Source organism: Lepus europaeus, chromosome 11 (genome assembly GCF_033115175.1).
Source record: "Lepus europaeus isolate LE1 chromosome 11, mLepTim1.pri, whole genome shotgun sequence".
Lineage (NCBI taxonomy): Eukaryota > Metazoa > Chordata > Mammalia > Lagomorpha > Leporidae > Lepus > Lepus europaeus.
In genome coordinates, this window is record NC_084837.1 from 62,200,571 (window position 1) to 62,219,432 (window position 18,862).

At 43.2% G+C, this 18,862-nt stretch overlaps 1 protein-coding gene and 1 non-coding gene across 6 annotated transcripts in view; one reads left to right on the forward strand and one right to left on the reverse strand.

Moving 5' to 3' along the window:
• Positions 1 to 18,862, forward strand: part of EIF2AK4 (eukaryotic translation initiation factor 2 alpha kinase 4) — a 119,499-nt gene that overhangs the window by 35,310 nt on the left and 65,327 nt on the right. For 4 of the 5 annotated variants that reach the window (XM_062205609.1, XM_062205610.1, XM_062205611.1 and 1 more), the window contains 3 exons: positions 8,356 to 8,471; positions 11,997 to 12,154; positions 13,895 to 14,430. In XM_062205609.1, the coding sequence (XP_062061593.1) occupies positions 8,356 to 8,471; positions 11,997 to 12,154; positions 13,895 to 14,430 (810 nt within the window). The remainder of the gene's footprint in view (positions 1 to 8,355; positions 8,472 to 11,996; positions 12,155 to 13,894; positions 14,431 to 18,862) is intronic. The other variant, XM_062205612.1, reaches the window with a different exon arrangement.
• Positions 13,004 to 13,134, reverse strand: LOC133770823 (small nucleolar RNA SNORA42/SNORA80 family). The gene has a single exon (XR_009867505.1). It is a non-coding gene; the product is annotated as a small nucleolar RNA SNORA42/SNORA80 family (small nucleolar RNA).

The following is an 18,862-nucleotide window of genomic DNA, read 5'->3' on the forward strand; positions in this document are numbered from 1 at the left end:
ACAAAGTCATTGTTTCTAAACACCATCATTTACAGTGGGATGGCTGTTTCTGCTGGAGTTCAAAAGCCATTTTACCTGTAAACAGACTGGTTCATCCGATACCCAGTTATTGATGAATCCCAAGCAGACAGAATGAGCACCCAACATGAGTCTGGTCGGCCCTTTGTATTTGGAGGTTCCACATCCATGCATTTAACCAACTTTCAAAGATTTTTTTTTTTAATGGTATCTTTCTTGAATGTGTATGGACTTTTTTTCTTGTCATTATTCCCTAAACAGTACAGTATCACAACTATATAGCATTTCTGTTGTGTTAGATATTATAAGTAATCTAGAGATGACAGAGTATTGGGGAAGATGTACATAGGTTCTGTGCAAACACTACACTGTTTATACAAGAGACTTGAGCATCTATAGATTTTGGTATTTACAAGTGTCCTGGAACTAATTCCCCAGATACAGAGGAAAGATTACATATAGACACATCTTTTGAATGAGAATGGTAGACATTGTTGACTTTAAATTTTACATATTTGTTCCTTCTATTCAAACTCTGGAAACTATTTTTTTTATCCCTCAGAATTGTTCCTCCTGTCAATCTATCCCATGTGGCATGTACCACATTTGTCATTTTCTTGACATGCTTAGTTTTTAAATTATCTCTACTTTTTCTTCAATCATAAATACCTTGTCTTATAGCACTCTTAACATAATCCTCTCCCTGTGTTTATATTAACCAGTTATAATGGGGTGATTAATAATCTAAAATAGGTGGCCAGCACCGTGGCTCAACAGGCTAATCCTCCACCTTGCGGCGCCGGCACACCGGATTCTGTCCCGGTTGCCCCTCTTCCAGACCAGCTCTCTGCTATGGCCCGGGAGTGCAGTGGAGGATGGCCCAAGTGCTTGGGCCCTTTACCCACATGGGAGACCAGGAGAAGCACCTGGCTCCTGCCTTCGGATCAGCACGGTGCACTGGCTGCAGCGCGGCAGCCATTGGAGGGTGAACCAATGGCAAAAGGAAGACCTTTCTCTCTGTCTCTCTCACTGTCCACTCTGCCTGTCAAAAAAAATAATAGTCTAAAATAGGGCCTGCATTTTGCACAGTGGGCTAAGCCACCACTTGAGACACCAGCATTGTTGCTGTGGATTCATTCTGAGAGGAGGAGCGTGGTGGGGGCAAGAGGCACGGAGTCACCATACAGACCCCGGGAGCCAGATGAAAGCGGCCAGAGGTGAGCAGCCTGCAGACTCGTTTATTTCAGTTGGTACAGCAGCTTATATAGCCGAGGCAGCCAATCCAGTCAAGGGGCGGTTTATGCCCTAACCAATCACAGCCTGTTGCCAGGCAGGCTTCGTTACCATGTGGTTTCTGAAGCCATCCAATCACGGCCTGTTGCCATGCAAGCTCCTTTGCCAGTGGCCATCTTGGCATGGCCTTCTCATTCCACCCCATTTCCCCCTTTTCATTTATTTTTGAGCAACGGGAGGCATGATTTTTTTTTAAATTTTATTTAATGGACATAAATTTCCAAAGTACAGCTTATGGATTACAATAGCTTCCCCCCGCCCCCATAACTCCCCTCCCACCCAGCACTCCCCTCTCCCACCCCCTCTCCTCTTCCATTCACATCAAGACTAATTTTCAATCATCTTTATATACAGAAAATCAATTTAGCATATATTAAGTAAAGATTTCAACAGTTTGCACCCACACAGAAGCACAAAGTGTAAAATACTATTTGAGTACTAGTTATAGCATTAATTAAACACCTAAGAATAATTGTGTATTAATTACAGAGTTCAACCAATAGTTTTAAGTAGAACATAAAAAATACTAAAAGGGTAAAGTATTCAGTTCTTTTTTTTAGTTTGTTATATAGTTTTTTTTTTTATTTAATAAATGTGAATTTACAAAGTGCAGCTTTTGTATTGTTGTGGAGGCATGATTCTTGGCCATACCATTGTTGACCCCTTTTCCATGTGGTCTCCATACATGGCTGTGCCTGTCTTAGGTTATCCCCCAGGGGATCTTACCCGTTGTTGACTAACCAGCACTCAAAACAGGAGACCACAGGAGTGTTTGCTCAGATGGGGGTAGGAATGAGGAACAATGGTAATCAGGAATGGCATGACCACACGCAGGCTGTGGGCCATTTGAGTGGCTGACCAGAGCTAGTGGGATATAAAGCAGTAGCAGATGTGGCTATGGGCAGTTCCTCAGGGTAGGATGATAGGGCAGGTACATCTGCTAACAAGGTGGACTCTCAGTCTTATTCAGCTGGCTCTGGTTGACTGTCAGTTGCAGGCTTGATGTTTCTGGCTGGTACCCAAATGGGCTGTCCCACATTCTCTGGAAAGACACAAGCATATCCTCAGCCCTTGGTTAGCAGAGGGTGTGGTCCCTTCCATTCTCCTGTCAGATCTTTCCACCTAACCATAGGGGCTGGGGGCTGGGATGGAAAGGATCCCCAGTGTTTATAAGCTGGGCTGACCCCTTGGGAATCAAAAGTAAAAAAAAATTGATAATGAAAAGAACTTAAGTCAAAGCAAGCTGTGGGTCTGGGGGCATATGATTGTTTTTCTGTCTTTGTAAGAGATCTTTAATTGTCCTATGAGTTCTTTCAATGATTGCCTGTCCCTGTGGGTTGTATGGGATACCTGTGGCAGACTGTATGTTCCAAGACCTCAGGAAGGAATTAAATTCCTGTGATGTATACACTGGCCCGTTATCAGTCTTTATGGTCCAAGGAACACCAAGGACCAGCATGGCTGACTTAACCGCCTTTATCACACTACTAGCCTTTTCTCCGGATTGAGCTGTTGCAAATACAGCCTTTGAATAAGTATCTACCACCACATGGACAAACTTAAGGTTACCAAAGGAGTTAATGTGGGTGATGTCCACTTGCCAGAGCTTATTAGGAGCAAGGCCTCACGGGTTCATACCTGATTGTTGGGTCTAACGGGGCAAGGGGAGCACAATTCTTGCAAGAGCATACTAGGTGTTTGCATTGGCTCATTGTTAGCTCTGGGAAAAGCAATTTTATGTTGCTTGCTGACATGAAATTTTTGGTGTAGAATACAGGCTTGTTCTAGGTGTTCGATGGAAGCTATGTTGCAGGAAATAAAGCAATCAACCCTTTTGTTGCCTTGGAAAATAAAGCCAGATAACCCAGTATGTGATCTTACATGTGAGATATACCATGGGTGTTTTCTATTCTCAGCTCTTTAAGTGTTGTGAACATCTGGTCAGTTGGCTTATTGGTCAGGTTAAAGACTGCAAAAGGGATCGTCTTTGCTACCTGTACTGAGTATTTGCTGTCCAAAAATATATTTACCGGCCCATCCTGGCTAAGGAGTAGAACCTTGACTATTGCCCTTATTTCTCCCAACTGTACTGATTCTCCCAACTGTACTGTGGAGTTCTACATGGATCTTATCTGTTTCTGTGGAGGATTTGATCATTATTCCAAACAGTGACTTGTTGGCATCCATAAACACATACGGTACCATGGGTATAGGTTGATGAGCAGGGAAAGCATGTTTTGGATAGTCTATTTCTAAGGTTTGTGACATCTGGAGTAGTCTGTCTCCTGGCAGGTGATTGCTAACCTGTCCTGGGAAATTTATCATTAAACTTTGAAAGAGCATGCTATTCTGCATCAATGTCAACAGTTCTAATTGTGATAGGAGTAGGACCACTATGTCTGGCTCTGTGTTAAATATCTTATTGGCATAATATCTTAATTTAAGTCCCATCATAAGAATGGCATCTACTTTGTTAACTATTTTACGACACTTGCTCCAGGCTATATGCGCCCAAAAAAGTAGTCCGTATTGTTGCCAAATAACTCCTAAGAAGGCCTTGAGGATAGATATGGTTATGGCAAATAGAGGCACCTGAGGGTCATATCTAAAGGTTTTTAAATTTGACAACTGGGTATTGATCTTTTCTATAGTGGATTCGGCTGCTGGTGTCAATGTGATTTTTGAAGAAGGGCTGTTCCACTTAGTAAATCGAATAGCGGTCTAAGCTCTGCAGGTGTTAGGGGAAGGAAGGGCTTCAGCCAATTGATTTGGTCACATAGTTGCTGAAGTTCATTAAGTGAGTATTTATACTTGACTTTTAGGTTTGGGCCCATTGGAGATATATGAGAGGAGATTTGATAACCCCGGAATTGAAAGGGAGGAAAATGTTGTACCTTTTCTGTGGCAATAGACAAACCCAGGAATTGTAAATTTCTTACTGTCTCACTTAGGCCTTCAGAGTTGCCGCATTCTCGTGAGCAAGTAAGATATCATCCACATAATGTATGACCAGGCATTGATCTTTAAGTGTGCTGGTCGCATGAGAAACATATCTTTGGCAAATGGCAGGGCTATTTTTCATGCCTTGTGGGAATACTGTCCACTGAAATCTTTTTTGCAGGGAACTGGAAATTGGGTTCCCATACTGTAAAGGCGAAGTAGGCCTTATCCTCCTCCATGATGGGAATGGAAAAGAAGCAATCTTTGATATCAATGGTTGGCATGGCCTTCTCATTCCACCACACAGCATCCCATATTGGAGTACTGGTTCTGGTTCTAGCTGCTCTGCTTCTGAGATAGCTACCTGTTAATGCATCTGGGAAGGCAGTGGATGATGGTCCATGTCATTGGGCCCCTGCCACCATGGGGGAGACCAGAATGAAGTTTCCGGCTCCTGACTTTGGCCTGGCCCAGACCTAATTGTTGTAGCTCTTTGGGGAGCAAACCAGTGGATGGAAGATCTCTCTGTGTGTCTCTCCCATTCTCTGTAACTCTGACTTGCAAATAAATAAATAAATCTTTTAAAAATATTGTAAACCGGGGCTGGTGCTGTGGCGTAGTGGATAAAGCCACCGCATGCAGTGTTGGCATCCCATATGGGCGCTGACTCGAATCTTGGCTGCTCCACTTCCCATCCAGCTCTCTGCTATGGCTTGGGAAAGCAATAGAAGATGGCCCAAGTCCTTGGGCTCCTGCACCTGCATGGGAAGACCTGGAGGAAGCTCCTTGCTCCTGGCTTCGGATCGGCACAGTTCCAGCCGTTGCAGTCATCTGGGAAGTGAACCAGTGGATCGAAGACCTCTCTCTCTCTCTCTCTCTCTCTCTCTGCTTCTCCTTCTCTCTCTGTGTAACTCTTTCAAGTAAATAAATAAATATATATTTTAAAAATATTGTAAACCACCTTAAAACCAAGCATTTACACACTATAGACTAAAGAACATTGAGATGGCTTAAACTAAAATGACTGCTGGCTGGCGCTGTGGCTCACTAGGCTAATCCACTGCCTGCTGCGCCAGCACACCGGGTTCTAGTCCTGGTTAGGGCGCCAGTTCTGTCCCGGTTGCTCCTCTTCCAGTCCAGCTCTCTGCTGTGGCCTGGGAGGGCAGTGGAGGATGGCCCAAGTGCTTGTGCCCTGAACCCACATGGGAGACCAGGAGGAAGCACCTGGCTCCTGGCTTCACATTGCTGCAGCGCCAGCTGTAGCGGCCATTTGGGGGGTGAACCAACGGAAAAGGAAGACCTTTCTCTCTGTCTCCCTCTCTCACTGTCTAACTCTGCCTGTTAAAAAAAAAAAAAAAAAAAAAAAAAAAAAAACAAAAACCTAAAATGACTGCTAACACTGTTGTTGGAAAGGACAGAACTGACACTAAGTCTAGCATATCATCGTGAACCTTTGCTTCTGACCTTTTCTCCATAAATCTCAATGTGCTCCTGGTGGCACAGATTACTTCAAAAGCATATGTTTAAGCAGAACTATGCTGTATTCAATATTCTTTAGTATTTAGGACATGTGGACTATGTGTGGTATAAGAGACCCTATCTTCATACTTAATCTTGACATCAAGGTTGTTGAAGGGAGTTGGGGAAGGGGATGTTGTGTAGTACTGGGAGTAGACAGATGATTTACAATGGAGTATTGCACGTGTACAGGACAAAGCTGCGATGACCTGACCAGGGCAGAGGACGTGGAGAGAGAGAATGGCCCTTGCAGATCAGTTAGATGCAGGAGATCCAGGGCCAGGGAGACTCAGGTTCCTGAGCAGCAGGACAATGTTGATGACTCTGCCACCAACCGAAGTCAGAGAAGCAAGGGGGAAAAGTCAGGTTGGGAGTGAATGGGAGGGAGGTGGGAATTTTATTGACATCGTGATAATATGAGGAGTAAACAAAAGGTGCAAGACATGGACAGTGAGTATAGAAGTTGGAACATAAAGAACAAGATCAGGTGAGTAGTACAGGATAGAAGAGATTTATAGGCTGAGAAGGAGCCACTCCAGAGGGGCAGATTAATGTACAGGAGAGAGGGACCACCTGATGGGCCAAGATCCCAGAGAAAACTGTAAGGACGAGAACTGAGGATGAGGCACTCATCCTTCCTTAGGACCACTCCAAAAAAGAAAGAGTGCTGCCAATGCCAAGTTCCTTTCTAGGTGGAAGAATGTGAAGTGTGGATTTTAATCTTCATTGCTTCATGTTTGCAGTGAAAGTCAAGGTCAAGATTATGTTTAGAGGATGATTTCTCCAGGGACTTAGAGATCTCCTTTAATGCTTTATGAAGGCATTTCTTTCTTTATGTTTTTTTTTTTCAAGATTTATTTTTTATTTACTTGAAAGGCAGAGTTACAGAGAGAGGAGGAGAGACAGAGAGAGGTCTTCCATATGCTGATTCACTCCCCAAATGGCTGCAACCTCTGGGGCTGGGCCAGAATGAAGCCAGAAGCCTGGAGCTTCTTCCAAGTCTCCCTTGTGGGTGCAGAAACCCAAGCACTTACCATCTTCCACTGCTTTTCCAGTGCATTAGCAGGGAGCTGGATCGGAAGTGGAGGAAGGAGGCTGGTGCTGTGGCATAGTAGGCTAAGCCTCCACCTGCAGCACCAATATCCCATATGGAAACCAGTTTGAGCCCTGGCTGCTCTACTTCCAATCCAGCTCTCCACTATGGCCTGGGAAGGCAGAAGATGGCCCAAGTACTTGGGCCCCTACACCCATGTGGGAGACCCAGAAAAAATTCAAGGCTCCTAGCTTTGGATTGGCCAACCATTTGGGGAGTAAACCAGCAGATGGAAGACCTTTCTCTGTCTGTAATTCTACCTCTCAAATAAATAAATAAAATAAAATAAAATATGAAGAAGAAGAAATGGAGCAGCCAGGACGTGAAGCGGTGCCCATATGGGATGCCAGCATTGCAAGCAGAGGCTTAGCCTGCTATGCTATAGCACGGGTCCCTCAAAGCATTTCTTACAAGTACTCCTGATCCTGACCATCAAGAGCTCTCTCTCGGGGCCGGTGCTGTGGCATAACAGGTGAAGCCACCACTTGTAGTGTTGGCATCCTGTATGGGCACCTGTTCAAGTCCCAGCTGCTATACTTCTGAACCAGCTCTCTGCTATGGCCTGGGAAAGCAGTAGAAGATGGCCCGAGTCCTTGAGCCTCTGCACCCACGTGTGAGACCTGGAGGAAGCTCCTGGCTCCTGGCTTCTGATTGGCGCAGCTCTAGCCATTGGGGCCAATTGGGGAGTGAACCAGGGGATGGAAGACCTCTCTTTCTCTCTCTGCCTCTCTGTAATTCTGTCTTTCAAATAAATAAATTCTTCAAAAAAAAAATAGCTCTCTCTGTTACCTGCAACCCTCCTCCCCAGCATAGAAATTATTTTTGCATTATAATATACCTTCTCGGCTATTGTTCCCCACCCAGAAAAAGAAATGGAGAAAAAAATGAGGAAATCTTGAATTTTGAGTATTTTGCAGAAGTAGAAGCGAATGACAGGGAGTATCTATCAAAGACAAATAAGAGAATGAATAAGTATTCGATGGTTGGGGGCCCAGCTGGAATACAGGAATACATTGGGGTTCTAATCCCGCCTGTTTTGCAGTTGTCTCCAGATGTACATTTGCATGGAATGAAGAGTCGTATGGTTGATGTGGGGCTGCTCAAAATCACTGCTGACCAGTTGAACTTTCTTTCATGGAGGAAATGTTCTGTATCTGTCCTGTCCAGTATAGTAGCAACAAGGTAGTCATGCGTGGCTGTTGAGTACTTAAATGTGGCTACTCTACTAGGATTGAATTTTTGACGTTTAACATAGATAGCCACAAGTGACTTGTGGCTGTATTAGGCAGCACAGACCTACAGTTAGGAGTTTGTAGGGGTCATGTGGAGGAGATGCCAGTGGAAAGTGCAGAAACTGAGCAGCTTCCCCATTCCCACTAGATGCAGATGTTAGGCTGAGTCGGCTAATAAACAAGAGTCAGTGCAGGGGCAAGAATTTCCTGTGTGAATTCTTAAATTTTTTTAAAAAATCATTATCCAAATTTATTTTCAAGGCGAGAACGTCAGTACTCTGTATGTAGTAGTGAAGATTCTCCTGGCTCTTGTGAAATCCTGTATTTCTGCCTGGGTGGTCCTGATCAGCTCATGGTGCACAAAGGGAAATGTGTTGGTGAGTAAGCCAGCTAAGTTATTGTAATGTCAGAAGTTGGTCATGAAGGAGATGGGAGAACAGACCCCGGGTTGTCTAGACCAGAGCAGCCCAGGGAGTCTGTCAGCCAGGTGGTTGTTCCAGCTCCCATGCCTCAAGACTGGAATGAGAAGTCAAAGATTCCTGCCTAATGCAGATGGCAATAAAGTCCTGTGCTTATGGAAATACTGTCAGCATAAAACAGTTTTAGTTTTGTCACCATAATTACCCTAGTTTTTTAAAACAGAAAATGGTTGAAATATTATCAATCAGTAAATTTTTATGTCAAGAATATCTAATGCTGATAAAATACATGTAATAAAATGAGTTCTAATATCTGTAATCTTTAATGATCAAACCTCAGTTTCTTGTGTTGACAGCCATCTGCTTAGCATTTTCCTGCTTTGTGTCTTATACCTGGCCAAGCAAACTACTGTATTTTCTAGACATGTGTCTTTTTAAGCAGTTTGGTCTGTGGGTGGCAGTTTGGTCTGTTTGGAGTGGAGCTGGTTCAGCAGTCCAGGATTTGAATTGCTAATACTAAAATCAAGTTTGCAGTATGCGCTTCCTTCATCCCAAATGTGCCTCGTGTCTTCTCAGCTCTACAGATGTAGCCACGATATGCTTGCATATAGTGAATTTGGCATTTGATTTTATTTTTCAATCCCATGAATGTTCTCACCAGAGCTAACAGGAAACCAAATTATCTGCTTTGAGTTTGCTTTCTTTTGGCATCTTTTCCCCTTGCACTTAAAGGAGATACCGGTAAGGGAGAAAGTCTCCAAGGGGTATTTATCAGGTGGTGGGAACAGAAACCAAACATCTGAATAGCTTATGATCCAAACATTTAGCCTTTGCCAACTGAAATGATTCTGCACATACATGGAGATGCCAAACTCAGACAAAGTAACCATATGGGCAGGGTCGAGACCTTGGTAGAGTTTGGTGCCTGTGGGCCTGAGACTGCCCTCGACTCAGAGGCATTTCAAATTCATGAACTGACAGCATAAAACTTGCTACTTTTAATAACCTGGGGAAATCAAGAAGGCAAATCAGCTTGGTCTCTTATTCTCAGTGGTACTCATTAAGCAGATTCACCTTGGTTAGTACTTTCATTAGGAGACACATTTGCAAATGGAGAATTTCTTATAAAATCACCAAGTAAATTATTTATTTTGTTTTCTCACAATGGATCTGGTTTTGTAAACATGCCCTAATTTTCTAGTTTCTTAATAAAAGATCAACTAATTTTTAATTTTGAATGAGAATATTTTATTTTAAAAACCAACTAATTAATTTTTAGTTTAAAGTTGTTAGAACTACAGAGAATAGAGAATTTACTTATAGATATGGACAAAGCAATACAGAGACTGTACAAATTGTCATTGTTAGTATGTAACAGTTTCAGTGAGAGTTATTTTGGTAATATATTTCCCTTTAGTCTCACTGCAGTGTTTTCTTTTATTATTCTTACCATGAAAAACCGATAAGAAGAAGATGGGAATAAATTATAATTTTAAAACTAGCAATTATGGAATGCATACCTGGTCCCATTAGGGAAATAAATATTGCAAAAGGGTAACAAAATTTAATTAGACTTTATGTAAATAACATCACACTCCATCCCATAAACATTTAATGTTTTCTATCTGCAATGGACTGCTTAGATTCTGCATTTCTCAAGTTGCTTCCTTTACTTGACAAATTTTCAAACATCAGGGTTTTTCCTCTTAGGAAATAACTGTCAGGAGTTATTAGGACAAGTGTAATAGAAGTTTTGTCAACATCTTTAAATTATCAGCATTTTTATGAAGTAAAAACTACTCAGATAAAAAAAAAGTCTTGGTGAGCTAGTTCAGCCATATTTCTCAAATATTTTTGCTAAGGCCATTTTATCTCACATATAAAAGTTACTGTACTTTTTACCTGGAAAATAGTTATCCATGTTTCTTTTAAATTATTTTTTCATTATGAAGACAATGTAACAGCATGGAAAAAGGCAGAATGCTTTATATTAGTGGTTCTCAACTAGAAACACTTTTGTAGCCTGGGGGACATTTGGTAATGTGTGCAAACATCTTTTAAAATGTTTTGTTTTTTAATTTATTTGAAAGGCTGAGAAACAGAGAGGGAGAGAGAGGCAGGCTGACAGACAAAGATCTCCCATCCACTGTTCTACTCCCCAAATGCCTGTAAAAATCGAGGTAGGGCCAGGACGAAGCCAGGAGCTGTGAATTCAATTCAGGTATCCTCAGTAAATTGTGGGGACCCAACTACTTGAACCCAAGCAAGCATTTTTGAAGGTTAAGACTGGGGGTGTGGGTGCCACTAGCATCTAATGGATAGAGGCCAGGATGCTGCCACACCCCCTACAACAGAAGATTATCTGGTCCAAAGATGTCAGTAATGTCACAGCTGTTGTATGTGCTATGATTTGTAAATTAAGAAGAAAGGGATAGGATAGAGGAAATGAAAAGAAAAATAAAGCAAAATTGTGATATTTTCTGCTTTTCCAATATTTTAATAATTTAGCCTCTAATAAAAATAGATTTCTTGTTTCCCGAGACAGAGCTCCTATATACTGGTTCACTCCCCAAATGCTTCAATGGCTGGAACTGAGCCAAGCCAAAGCTCAGGGCCGGGAGTTCAATACAGATCTCCCATGTGGGCAGCAGGAATACAATTATTTGAACTATCACCTGCTGCCTCCTGAGGCATGTACCAGCAGGAAGCTGGAATAGGGGGTGGGGCCAGGGCTTGAACCCAAGCATTCTGTTATGGAATGTGGCATCCCAGCCAGCATCTTAACCACTCAGCCAAATCCTGCCCTTAAAATGTAGTTTTTGTGAGAAAATTTTTGGTGTTACAAAAAGCTGGTGCTTCCAAGTACAAGTGGAAGCCATATACCTATCAGTAAATAAAATGTCTCATTCTACCTTCAAACTTAAACTATCATTTCTGGCTCTTTCCGTGCAGAACACTTACTAGTTTGTATTTACTGAGCATATTCCAGTGTTATATTTAGAAAGTCACTGATCTATTCAAATTTCCAAATCATGAAAGCCCATTTTTACCAAGCACACTGATCTACATGGACAGAATAATCTTAATGGAGCATGCTCTGTTTCCAGATTCTGTCATCTTAGTTGGTATTTAGCCATGTGAGAGGGTACACCAATAGACACAGTCACCAAAGAAGAATTGGGTATGAGAGTCGCATTTAGAACAATGGCTAGAAGGAGAAATCTTTGGTTTCCTGATTTACTCGAAGATTTCACTGCTGTTTCTTGTCCCATTATAGGAATTAATATTTTAGGATCCAAGGTATATTGCTAAGTATTAAAAATCGGTTGCAAAGAGCATGTATTCCATGAAATTATATTTTGCATAGTTAGCACAAGCCATCCATTGTTCAATGAGTGAATGCACCTTCCTCCTCCTTCCTCCCCCCCCCCCACAGAAAACATGCCAGTGATATTTTAATTTCATTTTCTTTTTACTGTGCAGGCAGTGATGAGCAGCTTGGAAAATTAGTGTACAATGCTTTGGAAACAGCCACCGGCAGCTTTGTCTTGCTATATGAGTGGGTCCTTCAGTGGCAGAAAAAAATGGGTCCGTTTCTTACCAGTCAAGAAAGAGAGAAGATTGATAAGTGCAAAAAGCAGGTGGGCATCCAAGACGGCTGGCTGAGCAGAAGGCCCTGCCTTGAGCTTAGGAGGTGGCAAAGCAAAGTAGCTGTGCATTCGATTGGTTTGCAAAGATGGTCCGGAGTGGAGTGAGAGCTGCTTAACCTAAGCAGAGAGTGATGTGCGGGACCAGTACTCCCTCACCAGGGTTTCTAGGCCCCTGGCTTTCTCTTTCAGAACTTCGACAACAGGGGCAGAGCATATGCAGCTGCCTCCGACCTTCATTGCTCAGCCCTGGTTATGGCGAGAACAGCGAACTCTCCAGCTGGGCCTAAACACTGTTCCATAGCTGTGCTCCTCACAGTTGTCATGCTTTCCCTGTTCTTTTGAAATACTGCTTCAAAACAGAATTTGGAGGAACTGGGAAATTTTAATTAATTAATTTTTTAAAAAGATTTAATTTATTTATTTGAAAGAGTTACAGAGAGGTAGAGACAGAGAGAGGTCTTCCATCCACTGATGGAAGAAGCCATCACTCCCCATATGGTTGCAACAGCTGGAGCTGCGCCAATCCGAAGCCAGGAGCCAGGAGCTTCTTCCAGGTCTCCCTTGTGGGTGCAATATGTGAGTCTTCTACTGCTATCCCAGGCCATAGCAGAGAGCTGGATCTGAAGAGGAGCAGCCAGGACTAGAACCGGTGCCCATATAGGATGCCAGCACTTGAGGCCAGGGCTTTAACCCTCTATGCCATAGCGCTGGTCCCAGAAAATTTTAATTTATAATCACAACTTTAGGGAGAATATTTAATATTTCATATGGCAGTGTTGCATAACAAAGAGATTAAAAGACAGTAGGTAAAGAATGATGGTGGTATTTTCTTTTTTTCCCTACTATGTAACCCACCTTAGTGCCAACAACCTATGGACAGAGGCCAGGCGATGATTTGGGACCACAATTTGCTCTGGCATGTGACCGTGAGAGGCCCAGGGCAACGGCCTGCCATAAATCCAAACCTGTGCATAAGAAGCGTGTTTTGAAATGTGTGTCTAGGTATAATAAGGAAAACTGGAATACACCAAAATCATAAAATATCTTTTAGTGGGAACTACATAGACAGTTTGTGGGTTTTCTTCACTTGTGTTAATTTTTTAAATTTTTGGCAGTGATCTTTATTATCAAAAAAGGTTATTTTATGGATAAGTCATTTTAGCCGAATGGGTTAAGGTGCCCTTGTCCCATACCAGAGTGATTGAGTTTGATGCCTGGCTCTAGTTCCTGACTCCAGCTTCCTACTAATGGAGACCCTGGCAGACAACAGTGATGGCTTAAGTAGTCGGATATCTGCCACCCTTGTGAGAGACCCAGATTGCATTCCTGGCTCCCTGCTTTGGCTTCAGCCTAGCCTCAGCCATTGCAGTCACTTGGGGAGCTCTGTCTGCCTCTCCAATGTAAAGAAAAAATTTACTATAAAGTTAATATTTCTTATTTCTGGTGGCCAGGGAAATGGAGTTGAAACTCTTCATGAATTTTGTAGTATTTCTATACTAGATTTTGAGATTAATGAAGTTGAGATTAAATTTTCTCCATCATTGACCCTGTTGTTTAGGGCAGGACTCTAGTTGGGGCATATTTGTTCTCCTCTCATTTGAAAGTATTATTTAAAAAAAAAGAAAAGAAAATATTATATTCTACCAAACATTTTGATTTTGAAGTGAAATACCACTTAATATTAGCTGACTGACGTAGTATCATATCTTTTTTTTTTTTCTTCCTGATCAGATTCAAGGGGCAGAAACAGAATTCAACTCACTGGTGAAACTGAGCCATCCAAACATAGTTCGCTACTTTGCAATGAACCTCAAAGAGCAAGATGACTCCATTGTGGTAGACATTTTAGTGGAACACATTAGCGGTGTGTCTCTCGCCACACACCTGAGCCGCTCAGGCCCCATCCCTGTGCATCAACTGCGCAGGTACGCAGCTCAGCTCCTGTCCGGTCTCGATTATCTTCACAGCAATTCCGTGGTGCACAAGGTCCTGAGTGCATCCAATGTCTTGGTGGACGCAGAGGGCACCGTCAAGATTACGGACTACAGCATTTCTAAGCGCCTTGCAGACATTTGCAAGGAGGATGTGTTCGAGCAAACCCGAGTTCGTTTTAGTGACAATGCGCTGCCTTATAAAACTGGGAAGAAAGGGGATGTTTGGCGTCTGGGCCTTCTGCTGCTCTCCCTCAGCCAAGGACAGGAGTGTGGGGAGTACCCTGTGACCATCCCTGGTGACTTGCCAGCTGACTTTCAAGATTTCCTGAAGAAGTGAGTACCACTGAGATTCTACTGAACTCTGCTCCTGTGCTTTGGATGGCGCTCATTGTGCCAAACATCCAAGTGATGTGGAAGCTGACAAGTGAGGAGCAGGTCTAGGGCCAGCGCTCTGCTCTCCCAGTACATCGCCAGCCTCCTGCATTCTGTTTTCTCATTTATGGTCCTCATTCCCTTAACACCCACAGTCTCAATTGCCTTGGGCATAATCATTGCTGTTCAAACCAGTGTCGAAGGACTGCCTGTGGTCTAGAAAGAACCCCCTAATCCCATCTGTCCCAGCAGGGATTGCCCCAGTGAGAAATGTCCCAGGTATTCCACATGGAAGACCTTGTCTATCTGCTTCTACTGCTGGTTCCCAAGGGGTCAAAGACAAAGTCTCCCCTCAGAAAACAGCTTAGGAGTATGCTTCTGCCCACTATTCTCCCTAACCAATTCTTTGTCTCATTCAGCCAAGTCATTGAATGCCAATGACTTTCTTACTCTGGCCAGAAGCTTTTCAGTACCTGTGAATCACAGTGCATGTTTAACTGCAAAGCCAAGGTTTTTTCTGGTTTGAGAGAGCCCTCACTGAGAGCCTTTCCCTTAGACCTCACGAGGTGCCCAGGTCCTTCAGTTCCACGTCTCTGTTTCATTCGTGCCTCTGTGCAGTCCTGGGACAGGTGCATTCTCTCAGTTTCTGTGAGGTGGGAGATGAGATCCCTTGAGTCCAGATTTGTTCAGATGCTCCCCTGTGCAGCCTCCAGAAATTGACCTGCACTTGTTTCTATTCTGCGTGACCATATATATCTTGTTTCTCACCTGCTTTTTCTTATTAATTTAATTGACTTCAGTCTGCATTTCTTCACTTTTTTTTCCCGTACTTATCTACCACAATTGCCAGTTAACCTGAACCGTTTTGTCTATCACTCACTGTCTTACGCATTACAGATGTGGAAGTATTTGTATTTAAATGAGATTGGGTTTTTTGAAATAGAAGTAGACATGCTATAAATAGCATGCAAAGGGACCAACTTCAACTCTTCCTGCTGTGTGCTCTCCTTAAAATGTATAAGAATCTTGAAATTTAAAGAAATCTTTTATGGTATCTTTTAAATGTAATAGAACTTTTGAACTGAAATCACCCTAGCAATAAGTTTGTCTGACAGGACAATATGAGGATAAAGTCAAAGATGGAAACACTTGTCTAAGTTTTCCAAATGGCCCAAGCTTTTTGACTTCCTCTTCTTCAAGAGCAATTTAACAAAGGTTAGCACTAGCAGTATGCGCTTTTTAAAAAATTTTTTAAAAATTTGTTTATTTTTTTGACAGGCAGAGTTAGAGAGAGAGACAGAGAGAAAGGTCTTCCTTCCTTTGGTTCACCCCCCAAATGGCTGCTAAGGCCGACACGCTGCACCCATCCGAAGCCAGGAGCCGGGTGCTTCCTCCTGGTCTCCCATGTGGGTGCAGGGCCCAAGGACCTGGACCATCCTCCACTGCCTTCCCGGGCCACAGCAGAGAGCTGGACTGGAAGAGGAGCAACTGGGACAGAATCTGGCACCCCAACCAGGACTAGAACCCAGGGTGCCAGCGCCGCAGGCAAAGGATTAGCCAAGTGAGCCACAGCACCAGCTAGTATGCGCTTTTTAAAAACCGCACTGGGAAGTTTAAGTAGCATATATTTTTCACATTTAGTGGCAAAATGATAGACTCATATATAAATTTTGCTAGTTCTCTCTCTCTTTTTTTTATTTTTTTAAGGTTTGTTTGCTTGAAAGGTAGAGTTACAGAGAGAGAGGTCTTCCAACTACTGTTTTACTCCCTAGATGGCCACAACAGCCAGGGCTGCACCAGGCTGAAGTCAGGAGTTGGGAGCTTCATCTGCGTCTCCCACGTGGGTGGCAGGGCCCCCAGCACTTGGGCCATCTTTCGTTGCTCTCCCTGGCATGGATTGGAGAAGAGCTGGCACCCATATAGGATGCAGTGTTTCAGGCTACAGCTTACCCTGCTACATCACAGCACCGACCCCGCTAGTTCTCTTCTTATAATAGCTTTACACTGTCAGTTTTGCACTTGAAATCAGCACTATGTCTTATTCTTTTTGCGTGATTGTCCTTAGAGCGTTTTGTATATTCTTCTCTCCTAAAGGGTTATGATAGACTGCACGTGGTTACAGAGGAGCTGCCCAGTTAACAAAAGGAAAAAAAAAATCATTTACAGAGAATCAAAGGATAGCAACCTTTCATTTCATTTCATTGTAGTGATATTGGTGAACACCCTTTGAGGAAAGGTTTTGTTTCCAGTCAGTCTTTGTGGTGAGTAAGAGCCAGACAGCTGGGTGAGATCCTGCCTGTAGCCTTGCGGAGTGGCAGAAACACCGTACGCTGTGTTTCCTCCTCTGGAAAGGGGGCATAGCACCCTGCCTCACGGTGCTCGTGGAGACTAAGGGAGTAAGCAGCTGTGACGTGCAGCCAGCGGTGCCCGGCCCTGGGCCCACACTGAGTCCCTGCCAGTCCTCGTCAGCAGCCTCGGTCCTGAGTGCCGTGGAGACACGTGCCGTCCCCGGGTGTTTGTTCCCTGCTGCTGCACAGCACGGCCGTTTGCTCCTTGGGGCTATTGTGTTCAGAGAATTCCACCATTTTAAGTGAGTTCTGTATAAAATCTCTTAAAAGTATAATTCACTGCAGATGGGCTTTAAATTTTCCCTGATCCAGATTTAGTATCATTTACATCACATTAATATCACTCTTGGGTTAGAGTCAACAGTGCAGTTCAGAAACTCAACAGAAGAAAGCTCTACTTCCAGTTCCATCTTCTTGCTAATACATACCCCGAGAGGCAGCAGATGATGGCACAAGGGCTTGGTTTCCCTGCCACTCATGTGGGAGACCCAAATTAAGTTCCAAGTTCCTGGCTTTGGCTTGGCCCAGCTCTGGTAGTTACAGGCATATGGAAAGGAGACCAGCAAATAGAAGGTGTCTCTCTTTCTCTCTCTCTCTCTCTCTCTCTCTCTCTCTGCCTTTCAAATAAAATGGAAATTTAAAAAGAAAAGAAACTCAGCAAGGTGTGTATTGGGATGCTTTTTGCAGCTTTTTTGGGTACAAGTGAAAAATTGGAAACAGTTTCAACAAGTACTTGCTTAGAAAGATCTCTGAGACATATGGTTGAATGCAAAAAGCAAATGAAAGAATAATATGTATAGGATGATTTTTTTTTAACAAATCAACATCTAAAAAAAAGTACTATTTTGATTGGATTGTTGTATGTTGTATAAGTAAGTGCATAGAAAAAAAGGTCTGTAATTATATGCACTAAGGGATTGGAGGATTGAGGGAACTAAGTCAAAGACTTTATCTGTATTGTTTTAATATTTGTAAGGAAAAGATATTTATATTTTACTGATACAATAAAAACTAAGTTTAATTTAGGGGAAAAATACAATATCTGATACAAAGGGTCTTACTGGAATCTTCTCTTGCCCTTGTAGATTTATGAGTACTTTTTTTTTAAAAAAGATTTATTTATTTATTTGAAAGTCAGAGTTACACAGAGAGAGAAGGAGAGGCAGAGAGAGAGGTCTTCCATCCACTGGTTCACTACCTAATTGGCTGCAACAGCCGGAGCTACGCTGATCTGAAGCCAGGAGCTTCTTCCAGGTCTCCCACGTGGATGCAGGGGCCCAAGGACTTGGGCCATCTTCTACTGCTTTCCCAGGCAATAGCAGAGAGCTGGATCAGAATCGGAGCAGCTGGGACTTGAACCAGCGCCCATATGGGATGCCAGCACTGCAGACGGCAGCTTTACCCGCTTTGCCACAGCACTGGCCCCAAGAGTGCTTGTTTTTAAAGCTGTAGTGTTAAAAATATATTGTTACCCTTTATGATCATTACTATCACCACTTTATATGTACAGTTTTAAGTCCAGAACTCCCAATGGCTGTTGATTTTTTTAATATATTGTTTATATAGGCTGGTGCCACGGCTCAATAGGCTAATCCTCCGCCTGTGGCGCCGGCACACCGGGTTCTAGTCCAATCGGGGCGCCAGATTCTGTCCCGGTTGCCCGTCTTCCAGTCCAGCTCTCTGCTATGGTCCGGGAGTGCAGTGGAGGATGGCCCAAGTCCTTGGTTCCTGCACCCGCATGGGAGACCAGAAGCACATGGCTCCTGGCTTCGGATCAGCGCGGTTCAGTGCGGTGCGCTGGCCGCAGCGGCCATTGGAGGGTGAACCAACAGTAAAGGAAGACCTTTCTCTCTGTCCCTCTCTCTCACTGTCCACTCTGCCTGTCAAAAAAATAAAGAAAAAAGAAAAAAATATATTGTTTATATTATATATAAGGGTCAAGTGCTACCAAGTGGCACTACTTGAGTCATGTTTATGGAAGCTAAACAGCAGTGGTTCTCAGAATTTAGCTTGTGTTCAGATCACCTGAAAAGGCCATGTTAACA